This window comes from Rhamphochromis sp. 'chilingali' (assembly GCF_963969265.1).
Source record: "Rhamphochromis sp. 'chilingali' genome assembly, chromosome: 17".
NCBI classification, from domain to species: Eukaryota; Metazoa; Chordata; class Actinopteri; order Cichliformes; family Cichlidae; genus Rhamphochromis; species Rhamphochromis sp. 'chilingali'.
The window spans coordinates 17,827,643-17,843,934 of record NC_137944.1 but is presented as its reverse complement, the minus strand read 5'-3'; the positions used below and the strand labels follow the sequence as shown (position 1 = coordinate 17,843,934).

The window sequence follows — 16,292 nt, the reverse complement described above, 5'->3', positions numbered from 1 at the left end:
GAACACGGATAGAAAAGAGGAATTCATGTCGGTGTTTATTTGAGCTTTGGCCAAATCCAACCTGGGGCAGCAGCACTGGCGCGAGCCCTGCACCAAACCCCAGCCGCTCCTGTACCCCCAGCCAGACACGCACATACTGTAACCCACTGGGGGACCGGTGCGCACACACAACAAAAATTTACCACCTTCACATACACACTTACCTGTCCATCCTAACCATATCAAGGTGTGTTTGTCTTTCCCTGCCCACCGTTTTAGGTCCTCCCAGAGCAGGTATTTCCTTCTCTTTCCCACAGACGCACACTCATCCATGCACACACTGCAGCTTTAGAGGGGGGTTGTCTGTGGGCTGAGTGTGTGAAGCTCGTGCATTGATAACCTGCAGCTCAGAGTCGCTTGGTCTCACTTTGTGGCCGTGCCCATCGCTTGGAGCTGCGCTTCGCTTTCTTTTCTGCTTCCCAACTCTAGGACCGTCTGCGGCCGCGCTCGGACCCCCCGCCTTTGTCACCATGACGCCCATCCAGCCGTTGTTCCTGCTGTTGCTTGGCCTAATAGGAGCCCAAGCTAACTTAGACCTTCGCACAGCCGCCGCCATGGGTAAGAATAATGACCTTTAACCCCTAAAGCCTATGTCTTAACTCCTGTTGATTGTGTGATGCTTTGCTTCTAACACCCGTTTGCCTTTTATCATCATAAAAGTGAACTCATAGAGCAGAAAAACCTCACACAGCTTTTAAAAAGCGAGCATTAGTCTGGTCTCAACAGGTGAGAAATATTGCTCTGATCATCAGTTTGCCTTTTAGGTGAAGGACATAAAAAATTTTTTTGAGTGGTTAGAATCTTTTTGTGTGTTGTGTGTGAATAGGCTGGATGAGATGCTGTATCATCATACATTTTTTTGGGGAAAAATGTATGATGGTTAGATGTGGACACTAACTTTCTGTATATATCATAGCTATTTAAGAATGATAAGTAAGGGACTGGGAGAAAAGGTAAATGGACTGGTTCTTATAGCACTTTATGCAGCTCAACTCTCCTCATTCACCCATTCATACAAGCACTTTTTTACATGCTTCCTATTCAACATTCACACACATTCACACTCTGATGGATACATCGGAGAGCAACTTGGGGTTGGTATTGTGCCCAAGGACATTTGGCATGCAGACTGGAGCAGCCTAGGATCAAAAGACCAACCTCATAATTAGAAGATGACCTGCTCTACCTCCTGATTAGTAGATGACGTGCTCTGCCACGTGAAAAAAGGGGTTATGATGTTCTTTCAAGTCGTTAATTTGTATAAGCACATTTTGGATAACTGTTTTGTTCAGGATGGAGTGTGGCCGTTGCTGTTTCTTGCATGTCAAAGATTGAGAGGAGGTGTACAGAAGGAGAAGGGGGAGGAGGGAGGGAGAGAGGTGAAGGGCGAGGAGGGAGATCAGTGATATGCAGTAGACGCTGGCTGCAGTTTGCTTAATGATGCCAAAATGCCCGCGTTTACACTGAAAATGCTACGGGTCACCAGCCGTATCGCTGTAGCAAAGCTTAATTTCATCACACCTTTTCTAAAAAAATCTGTCAGAGTCCATGTTTTTTTTGTGAAAATGTAACCACACCTCACGCCTTTTCTTGGTGGAATCTAATTATGGATTAATTATTGATATATTCATGCAAGAGATACTCAACAAGCTTTCTGAAAATACTTAAAGTGGGTCAGTGGCTCTTTTTGTGTCCTCTCTCCATCGTAGTACTTTCACCTTTCCCTCTCTCCACCCTTGCTGCCTCTGTGCGTCCTGTTTCCAGCCCTTCCTCTCATATACATCTCACCACTCTCCATCACCTCTGCCCTCCCCTTTTCCTCTCAACAGCCCTTCACTCCATGCTCCACCCACATCTCCCCTGACTTTCATGATCTCCATCCATCATCATGAGGAATGATGGAATGAGGAATAATTTATAACTTTATAAAATGAATATGAGATTATGGTGACATCTGAGTTGCTTTTCTCTTCACGTGTAGCGGCAGGTTTGTGCAAAGCCCGTCCCACCGACCTCGTGTTCATCATCGACAGCAGTCGCAGTGTTCGCCCCTCAGAGTTTGAGCAAGTTAAAGTCTTCCTGGCAAAAGTCATCGAGGGGCTGAATGTTGGACCCAGCGCCACTCGTGTGGGAGTTGTCAACTATGCCAGCCGCGTTAAGAATGAGGTTTGGATAAAGTTTAAAAAACGATTTCCGACGTTTCTGATTTGTTTTCTCTCATTTCGATCTCACTCACTGCGCTGTTGTGGAACTGTAGGTGTCTCTGAAGACCCACCGCACCAAAGCCGGGCTGATCAAGGCTGTGACCAAAATTGAGCCGCTGTCCACCGGAACCATGACTGGCCTGGCCATCCAGTTTGCAATGAATGTTGCCTTCAGTGAGGCCGAGGGCGCTCGTGCAAAATCTTCTGACGTCGGCAAGGTCTGCCACATGTTTAGATGCGTTTGCACGTGAAATTCACCTCTTTCATAACCGCAATGGTAACTTTATAATCTATTTTGAACCCTCACTGTCACAGGTTGCCATTATTGTGACAGACGGGCGTCCCCAGGACAATGTAAAGGATATAGCTCAACGTGCACGAGACGCCGGCATTGAGATTTTTGCCATCGGTGTGGGACGCGTGGACATGAACACTCTGAGGCAGATGGCCAGCGATCCTCTGGATGACCATGTGGACTATGTGGAGAGCTACAGCGTTATCGAGAAGCTCACCAAGAAGTTCCAGGAGGCCTTTTGTGGTAAGAGGGGGAGAAGGAAGAGATGAGAGAAGGATTAGAGATGTACTGTAGGAGGTATAGATACAGCAGCAAGAAAGAGGGATTCATTATATGCACACCTTCATTCCTGTGGAGAGAGCTGTCTGCTGCTCCCCTGTACTGAGGGTAAGGTGTCTGGACTGTCATCCTTTTCATTCCAATTTATTCTTCTCTCCCTTTTGTCCTCTGCTCGTCCTCGACAAGATTACAATGTATTAATTCAGTCCTTCAAACTCATTTAAAATTCCCCACAGCACGAGGGCATTAGGGTAGAAACAACCTTTTGGAATGAGATTTAGTCCTGTTCTTCAGTCAACTCTCACATAACCGAGAGGCGAGACTGATCTATCTGTAATTACCGATCCATTAGTGCCAATCATTAAGCCTCTAATTAGTGATGCCCTTCGGCGCTCCCAGTCTGCGGCAGCTTCGACTGCTGTTTGCTTCTCGCTTTGCGGCAGCCAGCATCGCTGCACGTGCAGATGATGAGAGCAGCATTATCATAGTGTTGAGGAGGAGCCTGTGCATCACGTTGAAAAATCCTCCAGAAAACTGGATTTTATTAGCTTAAGGCTGCTCCGATCTTTTCCTCCGTTTGCTTTAAGGCTCCACTGGATTTTTGCATCATCTACATATATTCAAACCTGTTCAGGTCAACTGCAGGTCACAGTGGATCATTAAAAAAATCAATGCTAGAATTTCCCATTTTCAAACTGACATAGTTTTATTTCTTCCTCTAACCCTACCTGCCTGCCCCCTCTTATGTGTGTGTGTGTGTGTTGTGCATGTAAGAAGACCTAGTGTCTGACCTGTGTGCCACTGGGGATCATGACTGTGAGCAGGTATGCATCAGCACACCAGGATCATACAAGTGTGCCTGCAGAGAAGGTTTTACCCTCATGGACAATGGTCGTAGCTGCAGTGGTGAGTGGGTGTTTGTCTCAGAAGGTATGTGTCTAAGTATGATAAATATGCTCTGACATTAACATGCCCCGTGTGTGTCCGTGTGTGTATGTTTTGTTTTTCACCAGCTTGCAGCAACTCCGCAACAGACGTTGTGTTTCTGATCGATGGCTCTAAGAGCGTGCGTCCTGAGAACTTTGAGCTGGTCAAGAAATGGATAAACCAGATCATCGACAAGCTGGACGTCAGTGAAAGCAAGGCTCATGTCGGACTGGTGCAGTACTCCAGCACAGTCAAACCGGTATGAGTCAGTTTTTTCTTTTTTTACATTAGAGTAAGCATTTTCACTTCCACCCTCATCATCATCCTAATTCTGCTCCACCGCAGGAGTTTCCCTTGGGCCGCTACAACAACAAGAAGGACCTCAAAGAAGCTGTGAAAAAGATGGCCTACCTGGAGAGGGGAACCATGACAGGCCAGGCTCTCCGTTATCTGGTAGAAAACAGCTTCAGCCTTGGTCAGGGTGCCCGGCCTGGAGTCACAAAGGTGGGCATCGTCTTCACCGATGGGCGCAGTCAGGACTACATCGGAGAGGCTGCCAAGAAGGCCAAGGAAAACGGTTAGAGGGAGTGGGAAGGTTACGTCTAAAGCAGAATAAAAATATATACTTATGTGAATCAGATGAAGGAACGAGCGCGTTCATTGCAGGCTTTAAGATGTATGCTGTCGGAGTGGGCAATGCAGTTGAGGACGAGCTGAAAGAGATTGCCTCTGAGCCAACCGGAGAGCACTACTTCTACACCGCCGATTTCAAGGCCATGAGCCAGATTGCCAAGAAGCTACAGATTAACGTCTGTAATGGTGAGAAGTTTTAAACAAATGTGTTGTTATACTTCACAAATCAGACAAATCTTTAACCCGTGTGTTCTTGGCTCCACAGGTGACCCTTGTGAATGCGACTCCCTTGTAAAGTTCCAAAAGAAAGTTGAAGCTGCCCTACAGGCACTAACAAAAAAACATATCCTTTATGACAGGTGACACTGTCTGAGGATATTATTTTGGGAGGGAGGGTGTTAAAGTTGTTTTCGCACTGTCTGATTTATTGACTGCCTTCACAGTTTCTCTCCTTGACAGAATCTTACTAGAGAGCATGTCGAAGAGGATCGCCTTGCTGGAGAACAAAATCGTCTAAGGACTCGTATCCCATTACTCACATGCACCCATGTACAAATACAAACACACACACACAAAATTTACTTCCTGTAAAATATTGAAGACACACCCCTCTCCATATCAATGTGTGTGTGTGTGATAATCCAGGCCTTGGCTCTTTCCTACCCCTCCAAACCACCTCTTGTTTTTCTACACTTCTGCTCTTGTCTCTTCTACCCTTGGGACACAAACGTTGGTTACCACATGAACATGCCTCTCTGTGTGTGTTTGTGTGTCTGTTTGTGTGTGTATGTGCCCTGAAGGTCATCCTCCAAAGCCAGCCTGTGTGTTTGCTAATAAAAGTCTTCCCTCATAGGGAAACGGTGATGGAACGCTGAAGGGTTTTTCTTTGTTGCTGCCACAGTGTTGAAGTTCCTGAAACCCCAGAGAGTGTGTGTCTTGTCATGTCAAACGAAGCAGCACATCACCTTCACTTGTTTGTCTGTTTATATGTCACTGTCATATTTCCCTATTCCTTCATCTTCTTCATTTTTTTCTCCTATCATCCTCACAAAAGTTATCTTGCATTGTATATGATATATACAGGTAAATTAATATAAGATATGTCTGATACTAAGGACACATCATTGATTTCTTTTTATTTTCCTAAATAAAGGTGATTCAGGAAGTAAACAGAAAATTGTGAAACCATTATATCCCACTCTAGAATTACACGTGCACATACAGACACAACAAATAATTTATACAGTTTTAGTTACTTTAATATAAAAGATTGTGGAAAAACCCAGAGGTTCCACAACATGGTTTCCAGAGGACCAGAAGGACTGGGTTGATATTGCCAGCATGTCTGCCACACATTAGCTCAGTGACCTGATTCAGCACACAGACATTTTAGGTACTTCCCAGGTGGCAATGTCCAAGACAAAGTCCGAGATGTTTGCGGTAAAGTGCTGGGTTCTTGTATAATTAAAGGATTGCTGCAGTTGTGAAGGTAACAGAATGACATCAGCTAATCTACCATTTAATTTCAGTGATTTTGACTAAATGATAAAAGTAATTATATCATCATCATACATATTAACCCTGACTGGTGTCTGTTTCACATTAAATATTAAACTTAAGCTTTGTCATTTTTGTAATATCAGTAATTTTATGACCTTGCTCAAGGCTTTGGTAATTGATGGGGAATGTGTAAGTTTACAGCTTGCATAATTAGTAAACACAAAATACTATCCAGGTAAAAAGACTAATTGGGATCAATGTCTTTTTCAAGAGAGATCTAGCCAAGATCGCAGCAGAAATTGCAGAAAAGTATAATATAATAGTTCTACAGATATACTATGTGTCCAAAAAAAGACTGGAGTGATTACAGTGTAGAACACAGAGTGGGTACAATAAAGCAGAGTCATAAGAATACTTTCAAAACAGGTGATTTCTTTATTTTATATATATCCCTTCATGTATCATCTTGACTAAAACCTGTTTATCAGTATGAGCAAAGGCATTAGGAATAAAATAAAATAAAAAAAACCCGCCTGAAATGAACACATGCTCACTTTGTAAAGAAAAGAGAAAACAGCGACTTATGGATACGCTGTTACTGTTAGTAACATTTAAAGAGACAACAGCCGCCTGCTGTTTATCACAGGAAAGTTGCGCATACGTCACGATGACGTTGCACGGGGGAAGCTCGCCAAGATCTGAGCGGAAGGAGCGTGTGAAAACTCTACATTATTCCCGGTGCCTTACGCAAGATAGTTTTAAGTTTAACTCGGCATTATGTCCACGATGCCCAGTCCAAATATAAATCAGCGGCTCGCGTTGTTTTCATTACCGGAAATCGTCATAGCTGCGGCTGAAAGAGTCTGCAGCATCTGCTAGCGTAGCGAGCTAACCGCCGCCGGCGTTCACGGTCAGGAAGCCGGGTGGGAAAAAAAAGGTGGCGCTCTCTGAAGGTGGTTCGTCGGTGTTAATAATTTGCGAAGCAGACGATTGCGCAGTAAAAATAAGAAGACCGGCGGCAGATACCTCGAGGTTGTGTCAGTGAAGAATAATACATGTTTTCAGCTAACGTTAAGGGTTAGCGTTAAATTAATACTTTAGGCTAACTGCTGCTCGGTAACGACAGGCAGCTCAACTCTACAAAGGTGCTCCGGGACATGGCCAGTAATCCCGCGGCTACCTGCCAGGCTAATGGAGGCAGCAAGCCGGGAGGAGTGCCCGCCGCTCGGCGTTCGTGTGGCCACCGGTCCGAGTCTGAATCTGATGCTGGACCGACTTCGAAGAGCTTAGCGCGATTGTGCAGCAGGGATGACGGGGAGCGGAGAGCGGCTCTGGAGGAGTTAAGCCAAGGGGTTCTCCAGTGTTTAGACCTGGAGCGGCACGGCTCGGAGCGACTGCGTAAACAAACTCTTCTGCATCTGCTCCGGCTGTCCAGGTCGTGTCCGCTGCAGGAAGTACGGGAGAGAGCCGTCGAGCTCCTGCGGACCGCACAGGTAATGCATGCACAATTCACCGACAGACTTCCCCTTCTTCTGTGAGGTTTGCAGGCCGCATTAACTGACAGATAGGGGGGAAAAAAATCTTACTCCAATAGCGCTCGGGCACCTTTTGTACCATTAAAGGACTTTTAGGTACTCTCAGGAGGACTGCTTTTGCTTTGCATGATGACGTTATAAGGTTAGGTAAGGGTAGGTTCACCTCTCTCATCAGCTGATGGTGATTTTTATTGCTACCGGACTGCTGCTGGTTTCATCAGACTGTAGGTGATGCAAGACTCTGAAGCGGTGTGCACAAACAACCGGGCCGGACACGCCCCCTCCCGCTGCCTGAAAAACACACCACCAGCAGACACGGCCCAGTGTAGCTTCTAGAAATTAAAAAGGCAGGCTGCTTTAGACGCCTTTCATTTGTGTTTGTGCTCAAAATAACAAACAGGGCAACGTTTAGCGTCCGAGCTTCCGATGTCAGTGAGTTTTAACGCGTGTTTTGGTTAAACGTGGAAGTTTGAAGCGTGCTAGTTACGAAACGGGTGCCCTGTTACGGTTCAAAGAAGGTCTAGGCAAGCTAAAGGAGGCTGAGGCGTTGTTAAGCTGAACATATTTCATATAAGCATATCAGCGATTTGGATAAATGTGAATATTTACAATGGTAAACTTTTTTGTGCATGGAAAAAGTCTGAAAAGGTATTTTTCGCGTGTCAGTCACAGAAATGAGCTGCGTTTGAGGTTGATTTCCGTAGACAAGATGAATCCTTTAGGGTTGATTGGAATCTTGACTGAAATTTTGATAAACCAGAGCAATAATCAAGTACAAACTGAATGATAATTACGTGTTGTTTGTGTCTTCTTTTGTTGCCAGGAGCAAGGAGTCCAGGTACCTCGGGCTCTGGCCTCAGGTCCAAGTGCCTTTATCCCTGCAAAAGAGGTGTGTATGCAACTTAATAAAAAAGAATGAGTTTCCGGATTACTACAAGTATGTTTTTGCTATTTCCATTGTTTGTGTGTCAGACTTGCACCCTGTCTAGATGCCAGATTGTTTTTTTTCCCCCTCAGGTTGATGTCAGAGTGGCACACAGCTGGCCTTCATGTCTAATCCTGTGATTTTTACAGGGCTTGTTTCAGGTTGCTAACATAATGAACTAACAGCTGTTACTTTGAACTTAAGCTTTTCATATAAATATAATTGAAATGTTCTAAACTTAAAAATATATTTGAATCTCCATTGGCCTACATTTTTTTCCCACAGGGTTTTTTATGTAAGTTTATTTTTAAATTATTTTCCGTTTTAGAAACGGACATACGTAATGACCTAACAGACTTGCTCATTGAAATGATGCTATTTATTCTGCTGCAATACTACACTGCCTGTTGCATTCAACAGATGCAACACCCGAGCTGAGTTGCCAAAGCTAGTGGCTGATAATGTCTTAGCTCATAATGTGACTCATTCAGATTTCTTTTTCTTTTCTTTTTCATAAAGAAGAAGAAACCTTAATTAAGTTTACTCAGGATTCAGTTATGTTTTGTTTTTTTTCCTCTTTAGATTTTAAAAGGAGGGCCAAACCAGGATGTCCTGATTGAGTCTTTTCTTTCGCTGGGGCGTGTGGATCACATCTCTATGGTCATGGCGATGCACCCAGCCTACCTCTGCTGCTTCCTAAAGACCCAGCATGCTTTGTTGGAGATGGACGGCCCCTTGCCCCGTCACTGGAGACACTACATTGCTGTCATGGTAAGAAAAATGTTTTTTAGCCTCCAACTTTAATTACTTTTCAGCAGAAAGCTGACAAATTGCTTCGAACGGGGTTTCATCATAATTTGGACTGTTTGTAAAACACTATTCAGCCTCCTTTAAGGTCTTTTGTAGGAGAAATGTGAAATAGTATATGTAGTTCCTTAAAAAGAAATCATATGTAGTGTGTACTGCAGCCATCTGCATGCACGATGAACCAAATAAAGAATTAACAATTGTGAACATCAAAGTAAATTCTCACTCTCAAACAGACGAGATTGTTATTTTAGATTTTTTCCATCGTAGTAGTTCTGACACTTGAGGTTAAATCGTTTTGTCATTGATACAAAATGATTATAGTTCTTTGGTCTCCATTTAATCTTTTCAAACAAAATCTTAGAGTAGAGTAGAGTAGTGTGTGTGTGTGTGTGTGCGCTTAAACACCAGAACCTTTAATTGGCCTGATGTACTAGTTAGAGCAGTGGGTAATATTGGTGGACTTGATGTGTGATGTTTGGTACGAGTTCTGAGCATTTGAGTGTGAATGCTATGGAAACACACTTATGTGTTGTCTGACGGCAATGACTGTGTGTGCAGGTAGAAGGCTCAGGTCCTTTGTTGTCCTCTGTCTTCTCTCCGGGACCTTAGAAGTCTCACTTAGAGGATTACAATTGCAAGCACTGATGTTAATGGTCCGTTTTCAGTAGGGATAGAATGAAATATAAACACAGCAATAAAAACTGTATTGCTTCCTCCTGCTACAGCAATAAACTGGTGCTAAATACTGACATTGTTATTAAATGCTGCAGGCGTTCTAAACAGTTCTAAACCACCACATGTTTGACTTTCCAGAATTCCTGCTTCATGGCTTCTTGTCGTGACACATAGTAATGTGTAGGGAAAAGAAAAACAAATGAGAACGTTAACTAAGTCAAAATACCAGATTACAGTGGATTATCACATAATTCCTGCTTTTTTTGCTTTTCACCCCTCAGTCATAAAAGGCTGATGGGGTATTGTCGTCACCCCACTGAACGGGCAGCTATGTGGACACCCAAGATTGTAAACATTAAGAACGAAGCTACGAAGGAGTTTCAAATTGATACCATAGGTGTGTCTAAACATCTCTGAAGAGTTTGAATCTGTGACCTCGAGGTCAAGGTCGGAGCTCAGGTTTCCTGAAAGTCTTGTGAATGGGAAAACTTGAGAAGGAAGACCCCAAGGATTTTGAAGTTGATACCATACGTGCTTCTATTAACAATCTCTGAGGAGTTCGGCTCTCAGTGACTTTGACCTCAAGGTGAGAGGTCAGGTTTTCTGAAAATCTTGTGAATGACTTAACAACTTGAGAATAAGGCGACATAGGATTTTGAAATTGATACCATAGGTGTGTCTGCTAGGACACTGAGGGGTAGCACCGGCTGTTGCCAGTATTTTCCAGTGTTTTTCATTGTTATGTATTTACGTATTTTCGATGCTTGTCTTGCCTATGATCAGAGTGTTGTGAATATGGTTTTCTCATATTCGCTTCTAACTGGCTCCATGTTAACTCCAGAACTGAATTTAAACTTCTTCTCCTCACCATAAAATCTGGATTAATCGAACTCCATCATATTTGAAGCCCTTCTGGTGTCATGTTATCTCAACAGAGCACTGTTCTGCCAGACTACGGGCTTACTTGTGACTCCTAGTTCTACTTTTAGAAATTCTAAAAGTAGAATAAAGATATGGGGCTCTTCCCTAACACCAGCTCCCAGTTTGGATCCTGGAGACAGACCCCCTCTCTTCTTTTAAGATTAGTCTGAAACTTTCTTTTTTAATAAAACTTATTTGTAGTTTTCACCTGATGTCAGAGCTACTGGGACACAGCTGCCTGGAGGGCAAAACAGAACTCTGGTCCATTGTCCTCCAGTCCGTACTTTGAAAGCTTTCATCCTGGTAGCAGTGCAAGCTGAGGGATTCTTTACAAGATATAGGTAGATGTCACAAAACTGGAGCACTGGGAGAGACGTCACCACTATCAGGGACTTTTTGAAAAAGCTGCAGAGGCAGAATATGCATCTCAAGTCCCCAAAATTCACAGTTCTCTTTATATCTTAGTTTTTCCGCCATGGATGGATAATCAAAGTGGTCTTAGCTTGTCCTGCAGTACTACTAACTGTCTCTTATTGGTTGTGATGGCAAGGGTAGCGTGTTGGCTAGTTGTTGACTAAAAACTATGAATAGTTATGGCTGGATTACATGACCCTGAAGCTTCCTTATTAATGCAGCTGTAGGCTCAGGCTGCTCTGGACTTCATTTCCCACTCTCCTCTTTTCACTCCTAATGCAATGTCACCAACTTTTGTCCCAGCTGGTCATGGTAGATTGCTCCCCTGCTCTTAGCTTGGTGCTACAGGAGATTTCTTCCTGTTAAAAGGAAGTTCTTTTTTCCCCCCACTGTTGCTGAGTGCAGATCTTTATATTGTAAAATAAAGCACTTTGGAGCAGCTGTTGTTGTGAATTGCAGTTGTATTAAATTGCAGTTGCCTTTATTACTGACGGAAATGCATTATTATAATATTGCAAGAGAGAGAAAGTATGCTTGTTTATAGAATTTTGAATTAATGTTAAGACATTTTGTAGTATAACCTGGGAATGTAGCTTCAGTTAGATGTTAATACTGTAATATTATGATGCTGTGCCTTGGACTTATGTTTTTTCAATTTGAAAAATGTTTATACAGATTTTTGCTATACTGACTGAACTCAAATTTGAGATGTGATCATATATTTGTATAATAGAGTATTTAGAAGGTCGCATTCTTAATGCTTAAACATCTGCATTCAGTTGGCAAATAACACACGTTTTGGTAATGGTCACTGAACAGTAATGGCAATGAAACCTTCAGGGACATTCAGAAATTGTTTCATAGCAAAACAGTAAGACATCCAAAGACTGTTAGTGCCTTTCTGCTAATGCGATCTATGTGTCTTCAGTATTGCTTCACATTAACAGCCCGTAACACTTTAGAAATACCACTCACTGCACCCACCTGTGCAAGTTCAGCTGTGTTGTTTTAACCTCTGACACTTTCTCTGCATTATGGATTTGTTGCACACAGATATGTGAACAGAGAATGTGTGAAGCGTTGTTTTCAGTGGTCAGGGTTAGAGTTTCTCTTCCCGGCTGTTAACTTGGACCGTTCTTTGCGTCTGGCAGGCTGCAGCTCGGCACCACTGCTCATACCTGGTGCAGCAGCACAGCGCAGGCTACTTGGAGGCCGGAGGGGAGGAGAGCTGGCTAAGCGGCCTGGAGCACGCTCCCGCCAAACTCCGCAGCCTGCAAACACTCAACAAGCTGCTGGCACACAGACCCTGGCTCATTACGCAGCAGCACATCCAGGTCAGAGACATCTCCCGCTCGCCCACTCACTCCCTGTGTCTTACTCCAACTCTAATTTCTGACTTGAATCCAAACTCACTCCCTCAGTGACTCAGCCGCTATTTCCTGTGTGGTAAACACCCAATTATCTTTCATATAAAGAGTAGCAGACCCTATCATTTTGCATCAGCACAGACAGGTGTAGTTCCGCCTCTTTAAATCTGATACCTAGGACTGTGAGAGTGAAATATCTGATTTTCATTACCATAGTCAAAAGAATTGACAATGACAATATTAGTGTGATATCTTTTTTTTGGGGGGGGGGGGCGGTTTGCCTTCTTTGTCACAGTCACCCCAGATGTGTATCTCAATGGAGATAGCACTTGAGTGTGCTTAACTGTGCACGCTGATCACCTGAGTCAGACAAGCACTGGGTGACTAGTTTGAGCAAACCCTAAATGAAGCCGCCTTCGTGTGTTGTTTCTCTGTACAAGGTACCACATTGTTGGCATGCACAAAAGTCTATCTGCAACTGCTTTTAAAAGATTAACTTGAGAACCATCTAACAGGATCAAACATAACACTGATATCTTCTTAAAGTTTAAGTGTATCAAAGTGCTTCCAGTAGAATTTTCTACCGTCTAAAATTGCAGTTAAGGGAAATTGCTAAATTAGATAATGCGGCTTATCTTTAGTGCAGACAGGCAAATCAAACCACCAACAAATGCCAAACCGGTAACACCCCCAGCAAACTGGTCCACAGCCTGGCATTAATTTCCAGCAAACACACAATCTGAAACTGCATGAGCCCAACATCTGCCTATCTGTCCTGCAGGAACTGGTGTGCCCCGGAGCAGAGCCTCGCTGGTCACTGGCTGAACTGATACACGCCGTGGTGCTCATGGCGCACGCTCACTCGTTGTGCTCGTTCGTTTGGGGCTGTGGTTTAAACCCAGAACCTGACCACATTGGGGGCTACACCTTTCAGCCTCCATCACTTTCTCACAGTCCTCACAGCCCCGCACACAGCCCCGCTCACGAGGACGGCAGGCACGAGGTGAGTCAAACAGATGTTCTGATCTCAGGCCTAACAGGCTTAAAATGACAGGAGGGTGGAGGTAGTTGATTTAAAGTTTAGTAACAGCCAAAAGATACCCACTCACTTAGGAAAGAAAACTGCGAACACACACTGAAACAACAAAGCGCCGACTTCATTTATCTGATCTTCTCCAGCTGGCTGATGGAGCCGTGGAGGTGGAGGTGCTGATGAAGAGGATGGTGGAGCTGCTGCAGCAGCAGCAGGAGGAGGAGTGCACACAGGAGGAGATGGTTACTCGCTTTGAAAGGGAGAGGAGCGAAAGCATACCTACGGGTACAGATCTGACTGCTTACCCCTGCATCACTCTCAGTCACCTGTTGACTCACCACTTCCTCTCTGTTGTTGGTTTAGCGGTGGTGAGGGGCGCTCCACCTGACCTGGTGTTGCGTCTTGTGGAGGAACCAGAATTCAGATATGAGGACTTTGCTCCCAGAGGAGAGCAGGCACCACCCACCATGCGAGCACAGGTAGTTTAAGGCATATTTTTCCTTTTTTAAAATCTATGTCAAACTTATTATAGTGAGCAACACTCCTTGATTTTTTTGTGCCTTGTGTTGTAGATGGTAACGTTGTTAATGGTTGTGTCTCATGTGTAGGACTATTCATGGGAGGACCATGGATTCTCTCTGCTTAACAGGCTCCTGCCAGACATGGGCCAGCTATTGGATGAAAACTTTCAGGTACCATCACCAAAGGCTGCTGTGTGGGTGATGTGAAAGGTCTATCTGTTGAAGTGCATGTTACACTACTTCACCTAGCTGAGACTAAGAATGGGAGGAGATACTGTTGACCTCCTTGTTTGTTTATACACTTGAAATAAAACTGCTTAGTGTCAGGAAAAAGAAGTGGGTGGTGAATACATGTGTATTGTAGAAAAGGGTTTTCCTGGCTTAGAGTAGACTGCAAATACACAGAAATCTTTTTATTTGCACTTATTCCAGATCATTCGTTAAATAAACAAATGACTGACGCCAATCCCAGCTCATTTTTCTTTTGTGAATTTTACAAGCATCACCTGGTTTGGTTAGACTGTATATAAAGGATGGAGGTCTGAAAAGTGAAGCCACTTTTGGAAGTGTTTAAATCTGTATTCTGTATAATGGTCTACAGGAGGTGATCTTCTATAAAGTTATAAAAAAGTGAACTGAGCAAACACTAATGTGAATTTGCAGATTGTGTGCAACTTGACCTACCACAGGATGGCCATGCATGAAGGCGTGGATACTCACACTCTAAGAAAAGCTCTGTGGAACTACATCCACTGTCTTTATGGAATACGGTGGGTGTAAAGGTGCCACCCATGCAAAAGTTCAGCCACCTTTAACATTTCTCTACTGTAGCATTAACATTTATGTCACTTCGCAAGTCCAGATACGATGATTACGACTACGGCAGTGTGAACGTGTTGCTGGAACGCTCTCTGAAGGTGTTTGTAAAAACCATGGCCTGTCACCCCGAGCAGACCACAGCATGCATTTACCACTCCTTCTGGAGACACTTCAGACACTCTGAAAAGGTATGACAAGTTCAAACAGGCACTTAACCTGGCCTCCTCTGTCACGTATCATTTGACATTTTAACACGTCATCTCTCTTTGGTACCCTCAGAATCAACTAATGTATCATTTGGCATTTTAGTGCGTCCTTCCTTTTTTAAATGTCATCAGAGAAGGAAGTGTTACAGCGTGTCACCTTGTCAACTGAAGGAAATGACATGTTTCTTTTTATTTTTTTTTCTTCTTTTTTTGGGTGCAGGTTCATGCCAACCTAATAGTGATGGAAGCCCGGCTACAGGCGGCACTTCTCTACATCTTACGAGCTATTACACACTACATGAGATGACAGCCTCGCTTCACTTGCACACATTTTTGCAGATGCTGAGCCAGCTGTGATTTACACCACAGTCCAATCCTTGTACACACACACACACACATACACTACAGTGAATGTTTGCTCATTCATATCGTATGTTTCAGTGTTAATGTTTTGATGCTGCTTTGCGCCTGGAATGTCATGTATTTAAATTGCGTTACCATTTTTTGTCTTTATTTTGTTCCTTTTCTTCTTTTTTGCACTGAAGTCTATCATTAGGTTTTAATTTCACACTTGAACCTCAAGTGGTGCTGTCTTGCACACATTCTTGTCACACAGACGCCAGGTGCAGTGGTGCAATTGGGTCTGGCATATCAAAATCAGTGTGGTGATTCAGATTGTTTTCATTGCTGAATGTTTGCTTGTCAGACAAACGCCATTGATCACACCAGTACTACTGATGACTCAGTCCTCTCTGTCTGTTGCACACTGAGGCTGAGATGAGACAAACAGCTTGTATTTCTATATACAATAAAAGTTACTTTGTTATCAAAATCAACAGTGTTGTGTGTGTTGTTTTTTTTTTTTTTGTTTTTTTTAAGTCTTTCCTTCTTATAATGGATATGGGCAGTTTGGGCTAATTAAGTTACATTAACAAACCGGAAGATGGCGACAAAAGCTTAAAAAAACTTTTTGAAGGTAAGTTTTTCTTGTGCAACTCTAATTATAACGATGTGCCAATAACATCTGTCCAATTTCTGTTGAAATATGCAGATCACAGACAGAAAGGTGCCGGCACAGTGAGCCGCCACACTCCCAAAAGCATCTGCTGCACTTCTGCCTTCTTGCACGCGGATGTCACACATTTTATTCAGTCTTCCTGTCGTTCACACGAGTTGGCTAAACGTGTAG

General features: G+C 43.6%; 2 protein-coding genes across 3 annotated transcripts; both read left to right on the top strand.

Annotated features, from left to right (window-relative positions):
* The first annotated feature begins 418 nt into the window (after positions 1–418).
* matn1 (matrilin 1) lies at positions 419–5,487 on the top strand. The gene is made up of 10 exons (XM_080863040.1): positions 419–597; positions 2,021–2,205; positions 2,297–2,461; positions 2,559–2,781; positions 3,592–3,723; positions 3,831–4,003; positions 4,090–4,321; positions 4,411–4,563; positions 4,643–4,720; positions 4,845–5,487. Exons 1-10 carry the CDS (start codon positions 510–512, stop codon positions 4,892–4,894), a joined length of 1,479 nt encoding a protein of 492 aa, XP_080719166.1. The 5' UTR covers positions 419–509; the 3' UTR covers positions 4,895–5,487.
* Positions 5,488–6,530: 1,043 nt separating this feature from the next.
* On the top strand, positions 6,531–15,919 carry sesn2 (sestrin 2). Of its 2 annotated transcripts, none has more exons than XR_013969400.1 (11): positions 6,531–7,370; positions 8,236–8,301; positions 8,920–9,108; positions 12,309–12,491; positions 13,306–13,527; positions 13,704–13,842; positions 13,921–14,036; positions 14,166–14,249; positions 14,742–14,848; positions 14,936–15,085; positions 15,324–15,919. XR_013969400.1 is itself a non-coding variant. In XM_080863410.1 (11 exons), exons 1-11 carry the CDS (start codon positions 7,035–7,037, stop codon positions 15,408–15,410), a joined length of 1,674 nt encoding a protein of 557 aa, XP_080719536.1. In that variant the 5' UTR covers positions 6,532–7,034; the 3' UTR covers positions 15,411–15,917. The 2 variants fall into 2 exon arrangements, 1 of the variants encoding a protein (XP_080719536.1); XM_080863410.1 differs by having other exon boundaries at positions 6,532–7,370; positions 14,941–15,085; positions 15,324–15,917.
* The last annotated feature ends 373 nt before the right edge of the window (positions 15,920–16,292 follow it).